At 37.0% G+C, this 21,783-nt stretch overlaps 2 protein-coding genes across 2 annotated transcripts in view; one reads left to right on the top strand and one right to left on the bottom strand.

Moving 5' to 3' along the window:
• Positions 1-21,783, bottom strand: part of LOC116170228 (regulating synaptic membrane exocytosis protein 2) — an 85,927-nt gene that overhangs the window by 39,479 nt on the left and 24,665 nt on the right. The gene's annotated exons all lie outside the window — the stretch shown is intronic.
• Positions 1,397-21,783, top strand: part of LOC116170232 (zinc finger protein 395) — a 43,989-nt gene continuing 23,602 nt past the window's right edge. Inside the window, exons 1-2 of the mRNA XM_031486474.1 lie at positions 1,397-2,080; positions 18,695-18,867. Of these exons, the coding sequence (XP_031342334.1) occupies positions 1,691-2,080; positions 18,695-18,867 (563 nt within the window). The 5' untranslated portion in view covers positions 1,397-1,690. The remainder of the gene's footprint in view (positions 2,081-18,694; positions 18,868-21,783) is intronic.

Raw genomic sequence — 21,783 nt, 5'->3', positions numbered from 1 at the left:
GTTCAAAACGATAGAAGTGGGTCCGGACGGACGGACAAAACGCAAACAATAGCACATTTTTTTTAATTCTTAAAAAAAATGCGCAAAAATTGGTTGTGGCTAGCACAGATACCACCCACGCATATGGGCGATTCTGCCCTTTTATCTCTAAAAATATGTGCCCAAAATTTGGTTCCAATCGCTTCAACCGTTTAGCCGGAAATGGGAGTACAGACGGACCAACATCATCGAGTTTTTATAGATCCGGATTCCTGGTGCTTCAAAACGGGAAGGAGGGGGGGGGGGGTATTCCAATGCAATATCTCTCTTATTAACAACGTGCGAGTGGCAACTAGGGCAACCCATTTAAATAGCAAAGTGTGAGTAGCTGCAAGTTTACCTGAAACGGATTCATTGAAATCTATTCGTATTAGTTTTTCAAATAATAATCACCCTGTCGATTCCCGAATTTTGGACCAATCGAAACCCCTGTCGGTGCAGTTCACGTGAGCCGTCAGTTGGGTAATTAAATTCCTCGCGCTGCAACAGTCACGTATAAAAAATGAAAGTCCATTGTTACGAGTATAATCAATTACGCTTATTAAAGGAAAGTATGTTACCTACTTATAGATGCAACATTACGGTTACCTACACCGCCCTTATAGATTTTTGAGGGTGTTGGTTAAATTTCGAACGGGAGATGGCGCAGTAATAGAAACAAAAGAGGAACCGCGATTGAAATTTCGACAGGCGGCCTTCCGTCGAGCGCTACATCATAACTGTAACTACATTGCATTACGTAAGTGATAATGTGAAAGAATGTATGTACTTAAAACGTGAAAAGAATCAAGGTTAGCCGATTTATTCCAAATGAACGCGCACACGTGCCACAATCGGCGATTTGCTGTTTTATGGTCAACCCCTTTGCTTGACCTTCTCGAGTGTTTTAAAGTACAAAGCACAAACATAAACTAACCTTGCCATTTCTACACATACGCTTATTACTAATAACGTCCAATGTCAATTTAAAATGGTCCTTGAAACATGCAATTGCATACGTCACACAGCTCTTATCTCATTTTTAAGTACAGCAAAACGCTTTGTGTATAAATGCTGACGTACATTGCGAGTAAATACCGTCACGGGTACGACAGAGAAAGACGACAAAGCGAAGTGTAAACAGAACTACCATATGACCTTTCTCCCCACCTGCGAAAGTTGGCCAATAGATAGATATAGGTCAAAGTAGTTAACCAATGGCGCGCGTTCGCGTAGTCACGTGGTTTTGTTGTTATCATCAGCTGTGGCTAGGCCGCTATGTGCACTGGAAAATGAAGTGACGGTATGCTTACTATCGCTATCTTCGTTTATTTTTAGTAATATGTAAGCGATAGTGTACAGCGACAGGTGTATGTATCAGCTGATTCCGCTCGCCGGCCGGTCGCGCTCAGCAGTCAGCGTTCAACTGTCACAAACGCCGTTAGCCCACGTTCTTGTATTATGAAATATAGTAGTAGTATGTGTTTTAATTGGCAGAATAGAATTTTGGATTTTAACACGCTCGCAGTGCGCTTCAACCCACAACAGGAATCCTTACAGAAAATTTTGGTGCGAAGGCTCTATTTTAAAGATACGTTTTCTGTTGACGAGTGATAACAAACTTTTTCACATTCCTCCCGTCGTGCGTTTCGCGTTTTAAACTTTTTTTACGATGTCTACTGGTAAAAGATTGGCGAAGAGATCGATTATCGGTACGAGAGTGTGTGCTCCCGGCGAAGACGGCAAGTTTTATTCGGGCGTAATACACGCGGTCAAAACGCCGGCGAGCCAATCGGAAAATAATAATTGTATCAATTTAACGCCGAACACTCGGTATTCGGTGCGATTTGATCCGCGACAGGGAAATCTGGGACGTACGACGGCCGAATTTCGGGAAGTCGACCTTATCGGTCCCGGATTTCGCAGTATCGGCGGAATTGAGCTTGTTTATGGACAAAAAGCGTTCGTTACGTATAACGGTCGCGAGGTTTGCGGTGATGTTTTAAGTCATGACTTAGAAAGTGACGAGGTCATTATCACGATATTTCCTCCAGGCGCCGAGGTAGGTATCGAACTTTTTGTTTTACGTAATTGAAAGTCGCCCAAATTATTGCTGATTTGATTGTCTTTAATTAGTGGCTAAGTAGCCTTGGCCAACTTGATCACTTACGGTACCCAAAACAAGCATTGCGCGTGTACGGAAATCCCTCCTTTAATCACTGCATCCTAGTGACGTCACTCTTATAAACAAGCTTTCATGGTCGATTTTTTTTATTACCCGCTCCCACGGCACAAACAAACAGAAATCGCCCAGAATATATTTGTCGTGTAGGTAACGCCAAGGCGTCATCCCCGGAATTGACCTTACGCACAATTGCCACTAATTGGGTCATCATCGTCGCTATTATTACAACATTCACATTCGCGCGAAGTTGCGGAATTGAAAAAATAGGTTGAAACCTCGGTGAATGTGGCGTCCCACTTTATTATATAAAATTATTAAGAAATTGAATTTCGCAAGTTCACCTGTGACGCCTATGCCTTTCTCCGTAAATAACGTAACGCAAACCACTTCTATTATCCTTTTACTCTTAATGTTGACGGTCGTTTTTTTCACTTTCTTGCTTCCAATCCAGCACGGGGTGTTTATCTTTGTTAGCGTTTAAGTGGGTCAAGCGGGTAGCGAAATGCCATCGAAAGGGAATTGTATTTTTTCGCACGATTTGATAGTCACTTCCACTTGTAGAAATGCTAGGATATCATGAAAAACTCAAAATAGCTTTCAAATTCCAAAAAATTGCTAGCGCTACAGTAAATGCAACAAGGCAGTCTTGAATTTTTGAAGTGCGTACATTCAAAAAATGACAAAAATTGTAGATTGGGGGGGGGGTGTCTAAATTAAAAGTTTTTTAAATTCTAAAAATAAGAAACTAATCTAAATTTTATATTTCCACTTCCGCACAGGTGGCTTGCAGCTATTGAACCGGTTACTCGCCGCTTAAGGTAGTAGGAAACCTACGCCCATGGTTTAACAAAATAGTTTTTTATGCGGGACCAGGTAGTACTAAACAAAGTATCTAATTTTCAGAAAAAAATATAAATAATAATAAAGATAACGTATCGGAAATGAAATTCCATTATCAGTGATAATTATTATTAGGTAATCATTGTTTTGGCTTGATATTTAAAAGTATGAAGGGCAATATTTGTACCCAAGGTAAGTATAATTCTTTCTCAAATGGGTTGGAACTCGGGTTGGAACCATAGACATTTTTTTTTAATTAAAAAAAAATTGAAATTTGGAACCACAAGCTTAAAAAAATTTTTTTGAAGATTCAAAAAATTATATTTACCTATTGAAAATGAGTCCCCACTTTTTATCTGAAAGGCATTAAAAATTTGATTCGTTCGTATATTGAAATTTTGATGAAGTAGGAACTTCTAAGCAAATCCACGGGGGCATCAGAATTTCGTATTCTGAAAATGCTTTAGAGATTTCTCCGCTTAAAGTTTTGGGAGTGATTTAAACAGTTCAACACATTTGTTCTAATTTTTTTTAAATTTAGCAAAACACTAAAAACATTTCTTTAAAAAAAGACAAAATCAACGTCACAGTCACAGCAAATTACTGAATTTTTCATTTCACAAAATATTGAACGCTCCCGGCGGAAATGGAGAACTGCGTTTCCCTAAAAAATTTTAATTTGCAACATTTAGCAATTATAAGATAATGGTTTTGAATCGTCATTATCAAAATTGTAGTTACCGATCTACAGGGTGTTATTTTACACCGTACATTTTACAATTTCAACCTTAGTTTAAAACATTATGCAAACACAAGATACAATTTCAAATTAGAACTAATTGACCCAATTATCCATATAAATCCAGGGCCTCTGGACCATTTTAAAAATTTTACTTTTATCTAGCTAACAACCGAAAATTGATTTTTCTTTTTTTTCTGGATAAGGGATTTAGGACCACCCTGTATAGCAAACAGAAAGTTTATAGAAAATTACGGAATCGTATTTGTAAATTTTGGGAATCAAAAGACAATTTCACACCGGATACGTTGTTCTCAGTAATGTATACGAGGTTGCTTCAAAAAATTTTATTTTTTTTATTAGGTGACCAAACCAATTAGTACAAAAATCAATTTATAATAAATAATAAATATATATTCATCCTGTAAGACAAACAAAGTGTATAGGATAAGTCAATTAAACACAAATAAGACAAACATTTGACATTTAGCCTAATGTATCGAATATTAACAATTTTGAAATTACTTTTTCGGTCGGATCACAGGGATTTTGCCAAACTACATTTGAATGAAGCGTTCAATGGTTCTTTTTCCTATTATGTTAGCACATAGGTCAATTATTAATTATTTATCTGACCAACATCGTATAAATTATTGAAACACTACGTACAAGGTGTAAATGTACAGGGTGGTTCAAATTCGTGGCTCACCATTGGGATCGCCGTAACGGTGAGAGATACAGTGTAGGTTTGAAATTTTTGAAAAATCTTTAAAAATAACATATCAAAAAACTGAAAATGTCACATTTTGTTTTCATTTTCCCAACTTAAACGGTTGGAAATGTACGGTTCCCGTTAGCACCTTCAATGGGCACTTTTTTTCGGAGAATCTGAGCCTGTTATCGGAATTTACATAGCACGCTAATGTAAATGCTACAGGGTACTAGTTTCTTATTTATTATGGGCGCCATATTGGATTTTCACGCAATGAGATAGAAGGCAAAAAGAATAATGACACACTATACATTGACATAAATTCGAGCATAAATTTGACAAGAAAAATAGACTAGAATCTAGAACTAGATCTTGCTGAAGCAACAGGGCTATGATTCTCCAAAAAAAGGGCCCCATAGAAGGTGCTAACGGGAACCTTCCATTTTCGACCGTTAAATCTAAGGGATACGAAAACGAAATTTTCAGTTTTTCGAGGATAACTCCGTTATTTTCAAAGATTTTTCAAAAATTTTGTCATATATATCAGCCTATATATTTTGACAATTTTTTGGTTAGTTGGAAATTTTTATTCGCTCCAAATAATTTTAATTTCTAATAACACACAAAAAGCAAAGGGGGTGATAAATTATGGGCGAATAAAACATCAAAATTTAGGAAATTTTACACTCTTTTCAATATATAGGATGGTCCATATGAAAAAATGTAGTTTAAGGTCGTATAAGAAAAAGCAAACACACATAAAAAGTGCTCTAAGATAGATTTTGTCAAACTCAATTATTTTTAATAATAAGAAACTTATGGGGCATTAAAGAAATCGACTAAGTTCAGGAAACGTCCCATACCGACCAAACGATTAGAGGTAGCCGAATTCTGTTTGCGCTCCACACACCTCTAGGTCCATTTTTTTCTATCTCTTAAAATAAAGGGTGTTTCCATAAGAAAGTGTTCAATTTAGACCACCCTGTACAAGGGGTACCATTTAAATTTTGAAATTGATGGTAACTTGCAATAAACGAGAATGTCAGGAAATACTACTTTGCTGCTTGTTTTTTCCCCACAATATCGCCCACGAAAATTTCATTGCCCATGTTGTCAATTCTATCAAAGTTACAGGGGCGAGACTATAATGGTTTACAGACCTATGCAGCGATGGGACTGTGCGCCCCTGGGACAGTGTTTCATTTTCATATGTCTGATTGGAGTGATTGGACCCCCGCAATTTTAACTTTGCGATTGGGACGCAATACTCATAATTAGCATCTAATTACAGGCCGGGTGCTACAACTGCTATGACTAATTAATAAATTTACCATTTGCGATTGACAAAGAGAATGGCCACATTTCAGTATGGCTGAGAAAATGAACAATTCTATTACAGTCTAACTCATCTTTCATCAGAGGCTGGGCTAATTATTGAATAGGAGAGAACACGCCTTCACTGATGACCAATAATTGGCACAGCAATTCGAATATATTTCAGTAACAAACTTGGAGATTTTTGAAAAAGCAACACCGCCTTTGTCTTGCGCTTGCCAGTTTCGCGCAGCAAAATGAAACGGTCCAACTTTAATTACACAACGACTAGAAAATCTTGTAAATTACATATTGCCAGTTTCAAATAAGCAGCTGCGTAGTTTTACAATGCGGCGCGGCCGGATTTGATTAATTGAAGATGTAGGTTAAATGCTTCGCTATTTTCCTACCGGGTTCGCAAATGCATTACGGCACACAACCGATTACCATTTATGCCGTTAGCCGTAATTGTGCGCTGAAAAGTAAAATAAAAAAATAAAAGGCGCACGCATTCCATTAATTGCAAAAAACAGTTTGCTTAATAACGAGTGCGCGCCGTTGCCAAACTTTGCATTCCATCTTACGACGAAAATGCCTGGCGCGTACAACAAAATTCCCGTTACACGAATTTATCTAAGTAGGTTAAAAAGTAAAATAAACAGAATTTTGTTTTCGGTTTGGTCTTCTTCGGACGTCACACACAAAACAAGGGAGGAGCAGGAGGAGGACGCCCACGTTTTCAATTTTATTAGCAACAAAACGGGCGTCCTTCGTTTGCATCAAAAACGATTATGTAACAAATTACATACGCTACCCACACAGATAATTAAACAGATGTAGATATGTGTCAAACTGTACTTTATTATGTCAACATCAGCGGGCGAAACGAAAATAGGCCGTCAAGACGGACGTGTGCGAAAAATGAGTCATTAACATGCGGGCGATTATTACGCAATTTTATTTTTGGAAGATGGCGCTTGCTGAGGTCAATAATGATTGAAATCGCCGCCGTTTCGTTTAAAATCCCGCAGTTCCAGTTAGCGATTAACCGTACAAAGATTTGTATGTCAAAGTAACGGAACCGAAGAGGAAGGTGTTGTTTGTGTTTATACCAAAGCAAAGTAAAAACAAAAACAACCGTAAATTTAATCGAACCCTCCGCGTTAACGTGGAGCGTTGCTTTAAAAGACAACTAGGTCACAGGTCGATGGGAAATTGGGTCGCACGCGTAAGCCCGGCCCGGGTTTCTGGGCCATTGTGTGTCCTATTTCGAAAGTTTCGAACACGCATTAACGTTACGCCGAAGAGTTTCCGCGTCGCACCCCGTACGGGACCGCTGCCGTTGAAATTCGCAAAAAGTACGGGAAATTGGGTTACGTAACTATGACCTATATTGCGGATGTGCGGCGCCTACCATTTGATAAGGGTAGTTCAACATAGCCGATCGAAATTCTCGCATCATTGACCTTGAGAAATCTGTACTGAAAATTTTTCACCCTCCTCATTTCTTGCGCTGTTGCGCCACGGTTGAGAAATGAGGTCACGCGATTTTGTCAATAACGCCACAAATTCGGGAAAGTGATCGAAGTTTCTAACGCTTCGTTAATCGTGGCCGGTGTTTCAATCATCGAATCAATTTCGGCGATTAGGTCGCTCTTTTGTTTGTTATTTAGGCGCCATCATCAACGCGTTCTTTAAACCTTTCGGCAAGGGGAGAACCGTGCCAGTAAAATCCCTTGTCCCTTGCGGTATAAATAATCGATAAAGGGCCGGTATTACCGCTAAATCAACCTGATAAGTTTTAACTGAAATCTGAAACCTTGGCCCTTAATCTGACATACGCCAATTATTGTTTCGCGTGAGGACGCACTCTGCCACGCTTCTGGATCGATTCCCAGGAAACGTCCGTAGCCTTCTTAGAAACCTTTCAAAAATTCCTATTAGAAGATCGATTTCAAAATCTTCAAAAATATTTTCTTCCATACCATTAGTTTTTTTTTAGGACTCTTATTCGAAATCCATCAAAATCTTCATTCTTTCGATAAACTTTCTAAGGGATTTCGTAGAAAGGTTTTTACCAATATTCCTAGAAATCTTAGATGTCAATGTCACAATATCAAGTGCATACAGGGTATGCCGACAGAGACCTTGGGAGACATATATTTTGAAATCTTCACAGTATATACTAATGTCGATAAGAGGAGTATTCATCTAAAATGTTCAAGTTCCGGCTATACCTGAAGTTCACGCGAACTTGCGTATTTTAATTTAAACACCCTATACACTGTGTCCAAAATCAGGATGTCTATCATAGGGATCTCTTAACTTCATATGGACCGTAAAAAAATAACATACTATATTGAGTAGCATTTTTTATTACGAATAGAACGATATGTAGCACACACACACAAAACAAAAGTTGGAAACTGATGGTTTCAACAGAATGGTGCACCCGCGCACAACGCCTTAATCATGCGAAGATGCCCATGTGCACCAACTTTAAAAGCGATCGGATGTTTCTAAACAAAGTTATTGTGCATAGGGACAGACAAACAGCAATACAAAATCATATCTTGAGGATCGTTAATAAAATTCAAATCGCAAAATTTCGGATTTCTGGGATATCTTCGAAAGTAATGGGAATATTCTGGTTTTCTTTAAAGCATGATAATAACTAGTTGCGCCCTAATTTGACCATTTCGTATCTTCTAAGGTTTCCGAGATACCCATGGTAGACATCTTTATCTTGGACACAGTGTATATATTATCCCATTTTTAGATTCTACACATTTCATGTACAGTATCCTATACCTAAATCTAGCCGTTTAGATATATTTTACGTTTGCAGCCCAAATGATAATTGAGGAAAAGTATTAATTTGCCCCAGAAAATAGAACCTTTGCCATAGAAAACTTTATAGATCCTGTAGATGCACCCTATTGATTCAAGAGCTTACACCCCCCCCCCCCACCACAAAACATGTAATGAATTAACTTTTTTACTTATGGAACGATTTTTTTTGCAGTGGCTCATTCGGATACGTTGCGCGCATGTGCAGAACTAACTGTCTTATTTTTTGTTTATTGCCATTGCCACCTCGTTCTACTAAAAGAAAACTATGCGCTTATGTGAAACATGAAGGGGGAGGAGGGGGGGGGCAGAATTTGAATGTGATGTTTCGAAAATGGAATGCCGGAAAAGGGTACTCACAAAGAGAAAATGGTAAACCCTAAAAAAACAAAAAATCTTTACTAATATTTGATACTAAAGTGTCTAGGTTGCCCCATAGATGAGTTCTAATAATTGTGGGCACAGCACTCAGAGATCCATGGGCGCGGAAAAACAGCGGGGATTCTGCCGGTAATGTGGAAACTCATCCACCGAGTCGTTCTTGGATTGATAAAATGGCGAGTCCAAATCAAAATGCTGTGTAGTAATGTTTAAGGGTCCCTGGCTCGAATTCGTGCAGCGATATTTGTAAATGTATAGTGGTTTGGGTCGGTAGAGCAGCCTTGGGTGCCCCCCCCCCCACTAAAAAATATACCCAAAAAATAAATAAATGCAAATACAAATTCGTAACAGCAATTCAATGGATCCACCACCGACATAAAAGAGAGAGATAAAGCACTTCAAAGATGCATATGGTAAAGCCAAAACAATAATCCGATTAAAGGTAGACGCGACGTTAGAAAAGTAATGACGTACCAAAAAACATTTGCATCTAATCAATGCGAAAGCAAACCCAACACTGAAGGGAAAGAAGACAACTGCGCGAGCAAGGTAAAGTTAAAAAAGCCATAGCCAAAAATACCACGGAAAACGCACGATCACGGTCGGCGAAATAAAGAACTAGGTGAAAGAAATCGATACTAAAATAATACAAAAATTGCTACAGAAACAACTTACATCTAAACTATTTTACATTAGAGGGGAAAAATTTAAATAAGCGAGACTTGAGAGTATATTTCGAAAAAAAAAACACGTTACAAGTCTTGAAAAACGTGTTGTCCTCTTCTTTGTTTAGAAAAGATTGTAAAAAGTTTTCAAACTGATTCTAAAGAAATTAAAAAGATTAGTAGAAGATTACGAGAAATTTGAGGATTTAGGAAGCTTTCAATAATCTCAAGAAAGAGCTAAAAAGATTTAAAATGATTCTAACCATTCTAAGATGGCGTCATATTAAAATTTCAAAAAGATTATTATAAATCCAAGAAACTTTGAAGACTCCAAAAATAATTCTAAAACAATTATCCTAAATTTCTCAAAGAAATTTGAGATTGATTTCTAGACATTTTAGAACTGTTTCCGAGGAGGACTTGCTCCTCGTTTATATATCCGTTCTTGAGATAATTAACATTAGAGGTACCAGGATAGAAAGAGGAAAATGTCATGTTCCAACAGATACTTTTTTTGACTTCACATTGTAAAAGGCTACTTACAGCACACTCCACGACGGAAAAATAGAGGAAATAATTCGTGTAAAAGTGAATGTTGGTATAGTTCCAGGTGAATGTGCCTTAAACAACATACTAAAAGTGCTGATTGATGGGGTTGGAGCTAGCAGATGAGGGGAGGGCGAGTTCCAGGTAAGAATTGTGAACTATTCGTTTTTGTAAATAATGAAACCGTTAATGAAAAATATTTATAACCATTAATCTTAGAATTAATAGAATGAAAAGAGAATGAACAGATTGAAAGTAATGAAACTGATAATGATAATATTGAAAGATTGAAAATGGAATGAAACTGGAATGAAAAATTCATGTACACCAAATTGAAAGAGTGGTTTCCCCCTCGGGGGAGGGCTTTTTTGATTTTGTTCTATACACAGTATACACGTTGTCGCTGGGATGAATAGTGGAGTGGTTTTTTTCAAGTGGAGAACAGCACGTTGATTTCCAGCTATCACGGCAAAAGAGAGATTCACGATATCGAGCTAAGATTCGCGCCATTTTGTGGCGGTAAATTTGAATTTCTAGATGTCCGTCATTTTGTGGCGGTAAATTTGAATTTGTGTGGGGTGATGGGCGCCACCTAGTGAGGATTTAATTCTTGAAAATATAGTTTTCTGTAATTAGCATTTAGTGACTGATTCATGAAATAGTGTCGTGGTAGTCAATTCGAAAATGAATTTATAGAGTTGCGAAAGATGTATATATGCTATCAAATAAATCGGTTTCGTTGCCGTACCAATAGCTAAGATTTATTTGAACTGTTATACGGTCATTCCAAAAGGTTCTAAATACGGATAATATACTTGTAAATGTCGTATGCAAAAACATAGTTCAGTAAATTGGAAAGAGTGTATTCAAAAACCTTCTGTTTTGATATCCTTTAACACCCATTTTTTTTTTGGAGCTATCATTTAGGAGGTACGCTCTGAGAAGACCCAAAATTTTCCTTACTTTTTAATTTTTTCCCAGGAACCACAACTTTCGGCTTATCCTCGTTCTTGGAGTAGCGTCCATTTTGATTTTGAAATAATATATTTCCTACCCCAAGAATGTGATTTTACTTTAGAGTTTTAGTTTAAGATATTAAAAAATCCAATCGCATTCTTGATCTGCTAGATTGCTAGAATTTCATGAACTTTGTGAGTAATTACGCACAAAACGGCCAAATAGTTTTTTTAAATATTAAAAAAGGTTATGCGCATTTATTGTTAAAATCACTTAAAAATTTTTTTTAATTTTCAAAAACTGGGCATGGTTTCGTTACTTTCATGTTCAAGGATACCCAGATTTTGTCGATCGGAATTTTTTCCCACCCCCATTTTGAAAACCGAGACAAATATATAATGGTCGCTCAACTCAAACTCAAATTTTGGAGCTGATTGGACAGTAACTAAAACGAAACGGTTTGGCATTTTGTAGTCGTATGTACATCATTTGGCAATGTTTGGATTTTCTTTTAAGTGATATTAATTGACGCAAAGTAAAAATAATATTCTTTATTCCTTGAGGCCGTTTATTTAAAAATCACTCAACTCGTTTCGACAATCCCCTCATTTTCAAGGTGCTCCAAAAATAAACAAATGGCGTATTTTTAGACAGGTTTCAAAATGACAATATGTTGAAAAACCGAGTAAATCCACTAAAATCGTTGCGCTTTCGAGTTTGGATACCAAGCCTCATCAAAATCGCGTTAATTTTAGCGCCGCGATGACTTCATGCATTTTTATATTGTTTCTGCACCATCTGGACGAGTTCGAAATTAGAACCGTTTATTTGCAGTTTTGCATTTCAAATTGGCAAACGCTCTTGGTCTGTTTCCGGGCGATCGCTTTACTCTTTCTGAAGTCCTTGGCAAAAAAAGTGGCACACATTATTCCATATGCGCGTACGCAATGGAGCGAGGAATTCGGCCATGAACAATCTTTTTAGTTAGCGTAATGTTTAAATGTCAGCCCGCGTTCTTCCTGCTCTTTGACCCGATTTCCTCGGCGACGACAGGCAGCGGAGTGACATCAATTGGCACCCAAAAATGCGATGTTGTTGTTACCTAATCACTGTCCGTCTCAAGGCCCCACACTTTCAAATCGCTCGTTGCATGGAAGATCTCTGTGAAGCAATGGTGAATAATTTAAAAGTGGCACGAGTGCAACTAGTTTCGATCGGAATCTAGATCAATTGTTTCATACTTCGGGGAGCATTAGATTTTCTTCCTCATTTAAATTACAACAGCTCGCTAGATTTTAATAAAAGATTTATGCACCTGACGGACTTTCCCAACTTTCACTCTTACTTTCACAAACGCTTCTTTAATTAGGCACGAACATATCGCACATTCTTCAAATTTTATTTGCGGCTCTTCGTTTTGGGGGCGTCCGATGTTTATTTATGCCAGAAAATTATGTCACACTACTGCTCTTTCGGCAAATATTGGCAAGCCTCCAGTAATTGCAAATCAAGGTAAGAAAACAACTCGAATTACACTACTTCTAGTGGAAAGGATTTGAATACCGGTCGATTGCGGCAATCCTCAAGGACGCTCGTTTAGTTTTATCGCAAAAATTTTGCGCCTCCCCGCGCGACGTCGTTACGATGATAGCCTTTGTGACGTAACCGTATTGGCTGGCACAGTTCTACTAGAAACAGCTGAGCCAGGCGATGTGGGTGGATTAGTACAATTGTTCATTTTTTCTTTGAGCGAAGCCTTGAAACGTGTTTGCAATTTGAACTTCTGAATTTATCTTGAAATTATCATGATTTACACTTGCGTCAACATGTTTTACTATTGTTAGTTGAACATTTTTTAAGTGAAATTAGATAACGCAAATTTACAGAGTACTTACACGTGTACACGATAATCGCAAGCACAATGCCATTACTTTCTTTGTTTATTTTATATCTCGTCGTAATTAAAAAGGAGATCTTGTTTTATTTGCAAACAAAGGTCACTGGTTGTTTGCTAATTAAAATTTTCCAAGAGATTGCATTGTTGTTAGTGTTCGCGAAGGTGTATCATTAAAAATATTTTGTTTTGCTAATTTGCTGACAATCAAGGTCGGCGACGTTTTTTTGTTGTTTTGAATTGTTTACGCACCAAATCTTCCGAAAGGGTTACATTACACAATTACAACCCTGGTTAATCACTCGCGGTCGAGTAACGGTTCGAACTTCCCCCAATAATTATTAATAATCAAGGTAGGCAATCACATGCTTGTTAAAGCTACCCGACACACCTTCTCATGAATGTAAACATGCGATTCGGAGCATGATATGTCAATAAAAATTCTGCTATATATCTATATTAATCATCGCCATGTTTGGCAACCATGGAACAGGATTTTGCATTAATCTGGCGGGTATCCAAATAGCTTCTAGGTGAACTTGATTTTGTGTCTACCCGAAACTGAGAAAACGAAGGTTGCCATTATCTCTTTAATCTGCATGTAATTTGCAAAAGGCAGACGTCCTGTCTACACCCAAAGTACTTCACTGTTGTCTAATCTGCAAGCCGATTTTGAGAGTAGACAATGCACATTTTTAGATAACATCCAAAATTATGGTTATTCATATTCATGATTCGGTAGAAGTACTTCGGATGTTTATTTAGGGTGGTTGATTACAGGGTAGATAATAATAATAGTTTGTTTATTATTTCGGTTTTGCGGGTTTCTTGGCCCTGCTCTTTCCTTATTTTCGTCACATTGTTATTTTCCAAAGCAGTGTTATCCGACTGAAGCAAAGATAATATCGTTACTAAATTTCGAGGCTGCCTTATCGTAGGTCAGGGTTGTTTTTTAATGCTAATCGTTTTCGATATGAAGCGCCATGATGACGCCATTATGTTACAATACGTTTATCACGCTGTGGAGTTACCTACTTTGGCTAAAAATGGGATCTATCTTTTTCTTTTGGCAGTGGTTGATTTATGGAGGTATGTTATAAATACGAAAGGGACTGGCTTATTTTATGACTAAACTTTTACTCATAAAATCAGCCAAACAATTAGTCCTACCCGTATTTACATCATATTTAGAAACACCCTGTATATGTTTTTTACATTATGTAAATGCCATTATACGCTCATTGCACTTATACTTCTTATCCATTGGCTATTGTAGTACGTACCAGTGGACGTTTGACCATTTACTTAAAATTGTGCGCATTACAATGTTATGAATGATAAATAATAGTGGACCTAATATATTCCCATGTGGACCACCACAATGCTTATGTTTTTTGCTGCGAAGAAGATCGGCAACAAACATTCAAAATGCGCATCTCTAAAGGCGGTATTGTTCATTCAATTAAGTTATATCGTAAGATGATGCTAACTTACTTACTTTAAATTGAGCACACTATATATATTTATAGCAGTTAATTATTACTGATGACTTGCGCTCGAATACATAACACGAGCGCGAAATTCACGATTTATCATTTCGGTGTCGATGTTAAGGCTGAGACTAAACACGATTCAATTTGCTTATATAGCAAATAAGAAGCTTTTAGAGAGGTCTCAAATCAGCACATTCGCTTTCCTTCCTTATCGATGGTTACTAATCTATCTCTTGATCGACTTGATATCGTTCTAGAAAATTCACTACAATACATTACATAAACGATTTTGATTTGTTTTCATTGTTATTTCAATAATAACTAACCTTTTTTATTAGTTGGCCATGGCTCCAAAAGAAAAACAATCGAGCAATAAAGAAATGTTAATTTTTCTTACCACTTAACATCGTACTTAAATAGCCTATATTTTGAAAACTGCAAATTTTTAGAATAGACACAAAGTTGCTTTTAATTTTAGTCTTTATTAAAAAATCGTAGTTTTAACGATTTTTTTAAATTGAATTGAATCCCCTGTATATAATATCTATAATGAAAATATATCGACACACTGAAACGGAACCTCTGAAAGGTCATTTTTGACAAAAATTTAAATATGTCAAAAATGACTACATTTTGATATTTGACGTAGAATCTAGAAATTAAATATAGGGCATTAGTTTAAAATAAGCAAAATTGAAAATAGTTTTTTTCCCTTGCTGGGTAGGGCTATATCACGCATGATATTTAGTTCGTTCTTTTTGCATTCGATTTCGATAGCTAGCTCTGGCACCTCAATCAAGAAAAATCTTGGGGGTTAGCTCTGAGGTGCACCACAAAAACATTTTAAAGTACTCCTTTCTCGAAAATCAATTACCATACAGTTTTTTTTTAAATTGCAGCTGATAATTAAGTAACAAAATATACAATCCACACGAGGTGCGTCGCCTATCATTGTCTCAGATCGACCCGGAAAAAAATTTTCTTATAGAATGTGGCCTGTAGAATCCATAATTTCAAACAGTTCCAAGATTGGGCTACTAGTTCAAAAGTTACAGCCCTTTGAATTTTTTTTCGAAATTGGTTTCTAGTCTATAACTTTTGATTGAGAAGTCTGATCGAAAAAGTACGAATTGATTTGGATTCTACGCACACAAATTAATAAGAAAAAGTGTTTTCCCGAGAAATTTTGGTGTAGTCGATTTTTGGTAAAAAAGGAAGGTTATACACTGCCTTTTTTTGAGGCCCGAAAAAAAGATTGTCTCAGATCGACCCGGAAAAAAATTTTTCTTATAGAATGTGGCCTGTAGAATCCATTATTTCAAACAGTTCCAAGATTGGGCTACTGATTCAAAAGTTACAGCCCTTTGAATTTTCTTTCGAAATTGGTTTCTAGTCCATAACTTTTGATTGAGAAGTGTAATCGAAAAAGTACGAATTGTTTTGGATTCTACGCACCAAAATTAATAAGAAAAAGTGTTTTCCCGAGAAATTTTGGTGCAGTCGATTTTTGGTAAAAAAGGAAGGTATACACTGCCTTTTTTTGAGGCCCGCAAAAAAAATTGTCTCAGATCGACCCGGAAAAAAATTTTCTTATAGAATGTGGCCTGTAGAATCCATAATTTAAAACAGTTCCAAGATTGGGCTACTAGTTCAAAAGTTACAGCCCTTTGAATTTTCTTTCGAAATTGGTTTCTAGTCTATAACTTTTGATTGAGAAGTCTGATCGAAAAAGTACGAATTGTTTTGGATTCTACGCACCAAAATTAATAAGAAAAAGTGTTTTCCCGAGAAATTTTGGTGTAGTCGAATTTTGGTAAAAAAGGAAGGTTATACACAGGGGCGGACTGGGTATACTTACGGGCCATTAAGCCATTAAAGTATTAGTGTAGTAATGAAGGTGCCGGGGGGGGGGGGGGGGTAGCTCTGAGGTGCACCACAAAAACATTTTAAAGTACTCCTTTCTCGAAAATCAATTACCATATACAGTTTTTTTTAAATTGCAGCTGATAATTAAAAGTAACAAAATATACAATCCACACGAGGTGCGTCGCCTATCATTGTATTTCAGCACTTTCATGCTACGACAAAAAATGATAAATTCATTGTAAAACACTTCAATTAAAACAGAATTTTTTAACAACCTAACATCAACCCCAATTAGAGAAACGTGTTAATAATTTATTAATAGTGCAAGAAACTAAATACAGCACATACTTATAAATTTCCAACGGGCCATTATGATCTACAGGCCAGGTGGCAATCGCCACCCGCCCCCCCCCCGTGCCAGTCCGCCCCCGTTTATAGATATTAAATAGAAAGCGCTTCAAAAATTTTTCACACATGGAAATTGACGTGTCAAAATTTTTGAATGATTTGGAAATGTATAAAAATATTTCAAATGAAGCATGGTGAAAGTGCGTAGAAAATATGGAAATGAAGAAAATGCAGAAATTTTGCTACAATTTTTTGAAATTTTGAAGCTATACAGAATGCTCCACAATGAACGTCGGCTATTTACAGGGTGTTACATATAAGTATGTACAAAATTGGGTGGATGAAGGGATTAAAATAAGCTCTTTTTGCAAATAAACCGAGAGTCCAATGTGTTTCGTTTGGGAGCCGCCTTCAAAAAAGTGGAGAAAATTGCATTTCTTCGTTAATTTTGTTCTCAGCAACCATAAGAGTTACAATGACTGGTGGCACGCTTCCTGATTTTGCAATTTTTTTTCAAAATTCCTACCACGAAAGGGCGCACCCCTAAATGGGGATGCGAAAAAAGTCTGATTCCGACGAAATTTGACATATGGGGGTTTTTGAACAGGAATACGAATCTGAAATTAGTTTTTTAGAATTAAAAAAAAATTTTTTTGGGGGACTCCCCACTGGACCACTCGCCACTTACAGACACGCGGAGCGGCCGCGACAACTCGCCACCGCGTTAACTCGCCAACGGATGACTCGTCGCTGCGACAACTTGGCGAGTTGTCGCAGTGGCGAGTGGTCTAGTGGCGAGTCGCCCTTGCCAACTTGACCGTGTCCCCGTTTGGGAGCCACCCTCACAAAAGTGGTGAAATTTGCATTTCTTCTTTAATTTTTTTGAACACGAAAATAACGAGTCTGAAGTTTTTGAAAATTCGAAAAAAAATTCCACCGCAATTCTTGGCCGGACAACGAAAATGGAGTGAATTCCACGAAGTTTGTTGTGTACAACCTGATGAGTGATGAGTTTAGGAATAAAATTGCCCACCACTCAATTTTTTTACATACTTATAATATGTAACACCCTGTATATATCGAAGATGAAACCTCAAAAAATTCTGAAAATTTGATATTTCGTGGTTAAGATATTAGAGCAAATTGTGTACGTGCTTTGCCTCAAAAAGTACCTTTTCGTTAGGCAATATCTCAGTTTGCCTTGAAATAAAAGATGTCGAATCCCATACAAGCGTGTAATGAGAACTATTGTTACTCCACGGTATTATTTATATATTACAATGATTTGTAATTAGGAATTTTTATTACACGCGCTTTATCAAAACGTAGATCATTACGAAAACAAGGCTTACGTATTTAAACTTTATTATCCCCATTGGAAAATTTAAAGCAATGAGTCTTATTTTCAAAAAACCTCCTTTATTGTTTTACGAAGCAAATGAAAAAGTTACCTGTAAAAAAAATACAATAAAAGTGACACTCGATGGAGAGCAACAAACTGATGTGCACCACTTTCGTATTGAACGAAGAAGAAAAATGTTTATTCGCGAGGTACTAAAAATAAGCATGTAATCTGTTTCGAGATTATAAATTCGGCAATAAATCTTTATTGCGAGCCAGTTTTTATTATTCGCCATTATAGGTGCAAGGTGTATTTCGTGATTATTGCACTTTATTGCTGCCGAGATGGACTTGTGTCGTCAAAGTGATGCAAGCTGATTAATTTTTTGTATCGTAATACAACAAGCCTTGACATTACCTCATTTTTTTTTAATCGACATTAAACGAGTAGGTGAGATTTCTACATCGAGTTACGTAAATAGTAACGGTCCCACTTACCTACATTTCGTGTCGCGTATTTACTCAAATTGCCTTTTTTGTTTCAGGTGCCCTTCGAGGTGCAAAAGCGTTTGGAAGAGGTGCGACTTTTGGAATCGAGAAAATCGGCAAGGCTGGCCGACCAAGACACGGATTTCGCACGACTTGCCGATATGGCGGGAGACCGGAAGAGAACCGCATCGCATACCATCGACGTTCCTGCCCCATCTTACCATTACGGGTCAGTACTTTTGGTCTTCGCGTGTCGATAGGGGTCTTTTGTAATAGTATGCCGTAGCGCAACAGATGTTTAGAATGAAAGTTAGCACGATTCCTCTCACTTTCTCATCAACACTTGTTGTTAATAATAATCAAATGATTAGGTTATATAAATTTCATCAATGGACTCGCTTTCTCAACTTTTGCATATTCCTTCGATAATTTCGATGTCGAAATTAGGTCGTTACCTGCCGATTAATAAATGATATTCAATTTTTGTCGGGCTTGATCGATACTTCCGCACTTCGAGGTGAATTTATGTAACAAAATCCTTTCGCTAATGCTATGGTCTGATAAACAATTTATTTATTTGCATTCACTCGTTGAAAAAATCCCAAAGAAAGTGCTACTGATCTAAGAAATTAATGAGGCCACTTCCGTTGTCGATCAGTTTTTCAGTGGTGCTCCGAAATTCCTACGCAATGATAACGATAACGTGTCAATCCGTTTCCTTGGAAAGATTTTTGCTTCATTCGGGACGCGCGACCAAGTTTTTCGCAAGTTATGACGCACGGCCAGTGCGGTTTATATGCCATGGGGAAAAAACCAATATTGACAGATGAGATGTTAGAATTTCGTAATTTGGGTTATTTACTGATACCAAATGCAGGTCCAGCTCGATAAAAAGTGTGTCAACAAGTCTGAAACAAACAAACTTCTTCTCAAAATTAGGACTTCCAGATCGCCCAATAACAGAATAGCGATGAACACCCGGAGAAGAACAAAAGACCATGACCTATCAATATCTTTGAAGTGTTCGAAGATACGGTATCGCCGATTAACTTTCATCCGGATAAGCATCGAGTGCGGAAAAATTGTGCCGTTGTTGCTAGTGTGTCCTTTGTACTTGTCGCCGTCGGAAAGTTCAATCATAGGTAAGTGAACGGCTCGATTTGATTTCGAAGGTGTGCCCGAAACAAAAGACAAAGACACATATCAAAATATTTTTTATGAATTTTTTTACATAAATATCCGAGCGAGTTGTTTTAAATAAATTACCATATAAACAAACCGTACGCGTATTATTGTAAACGTTTCATAGTATTCTGGTTTCCCATCGTAAATAGTAATTATACACGATCGTACGCTCGTGCGTTTGCAAATTAAAAGAATGCCGATGCCTTCTACTTTGCACTTTGGTTCGTTCCATGACCGTATGGGATATAATAAATTCGCAAAATTTACAATATGGTCGTACGATAATAAAGGCTCCCGAGAATAGCCCTGAGACGCACCCAGGAAATTTTTTAATACCTCTTCACCTTCAACGCGATATCCTGCATCTCCCGAGGTTCCTACGTCTTGGTTTGCAAATATACCGTGTGTCCTAATTTGGTTGACACTGCAGTCTATCTCAGTTGTTTTCAAAGATAGAGACTCGCGACCATGTGCCACTTTTTTTGTGAAACGCAATATGTATCACAAACAATCAATATAGCTAGGTTTGTTTCTGTGGTACGGGGTGAAAACCAAAAGTTTGGCTTTTTGGGATACCATCATATGTAGGTATCTTACTACCCATTTAAGGTAGAAACGAATGTAAAACTGCCGATTTTAGATATTTTTATATAGAACCATTGAATAAAAAACCATTTATTCAATGGTAGAACTCAATGGCGTAGGCAAAACAAGTTTTTGGACCACTGTTTTTGAGATTTGACCTAATGTTTTTTTTTTATTTTTTTTATTTTGCCTTTATTTTTGAGTGGGCGAGGTTTCAACCAAGGCTGCTCTACCAACCCAACCCACTAAACATTTACAATTATCCATGCCCGAACCCTTAGCACCACAGTTCAGCTTTAACTGAACTGCGCCCCAGCGGCCGTTTTAAATACAACACCCTGTATATTTTAGCGTGAATATTTTTGCATTATTTTCCTGATTATACCTACTGATGTATCACAACCCATATTTTTTATATAATCATATATTTTGATCATTTCTTTCAAATTTTTGAAATGACACGCTTCTACCGCCAGCCTTGGTTACCATGGATATAATAAACAAATCAAAATCTCCATGAATCCATGGTCTACTATTTACAAATCGTAAAAATTAAGGCGTTTACCTTTGGTTCATGTCTAAAATAAAAAAAATATAAATTGTGATACGTCAGTGTATCAAGAAAAATACTGCAAAAATTAACATTAAGATATACAGGGCGTTGCATTTAATAATACCAGCATTGGATCAAATCTCAGAAACGGTGGTCCAAAATAGTTTTGACGCCACTGGATTCTACGTTAAAATACCTAAAATAGTCAGTTTTCGCCTTTTTTTCTATCTTACATGGGTAGTAAGATATCATAACATCTCAAAAACCCACCCTGTATTTCAGAAATGAACATAGCTAAATTGATTCTGTTTGTGGTATTAAAAGTTTCACAAAAAAGTGACACACGGTGGCCAAAACCCCAAGTCTATCTTTAAAAGCAGCTGAGACACTGCAGTGTGAACCATAATAGGACACACTGTACATTTTCCACCTTTGAACCAAAAATAAGTTTGCTTAGAACATTTTGGAAACTAACGCGTGGAAGGCATTTAAAGATAAACTAAAGTTTGAAATTGAATTGTAAAACATTGATCGACATTTTGGAAATGGTGCTTTCGGAAATTCTTGAAACGTTATGAAAATGTCGAAAATATTTAGCAAACTTTCGGAATGTGTGGGAACCTCGGAAATGTTTTGAAGATGGCGGTTGTTTTGCAAATGGCGGAAGAAATTCTTATTGTGTAGGAAGTTTTGATAATATATAAGAAGTTTTGGAAATAGTAAACTCTTAAAAAGCACAAGAATCTTGCAGAAACTTTTGGAAACGTGTAAGAAATTTTGAAAATGTTGAGAAGTACAGAATATTTTGGAAATGTTTTGAAA

The sequence above is a fragment of the Photinus pyralis genome, unplaced genomic scaffold (genome assembly GCF_008802855.1).
Source record: "Photinus pyralis isolate 1611_PpyrPB1 unplaced genomic scaffold, Ppyr1.3 Ppyr1.4_LG5, whole genome shotgun sequence".
In the NCBI taxonomy this organism is placed as follows: Eukaryota; Metazoa; Arthropoda; class Insecta; order Coleoptera; family Lampyridae; genus Photinus; species Photinus pyralis.
Note: the sequence above shows the minus strand (reverse complement) of the source record. Positions and strands in the feature narration are given on the sequence as shown.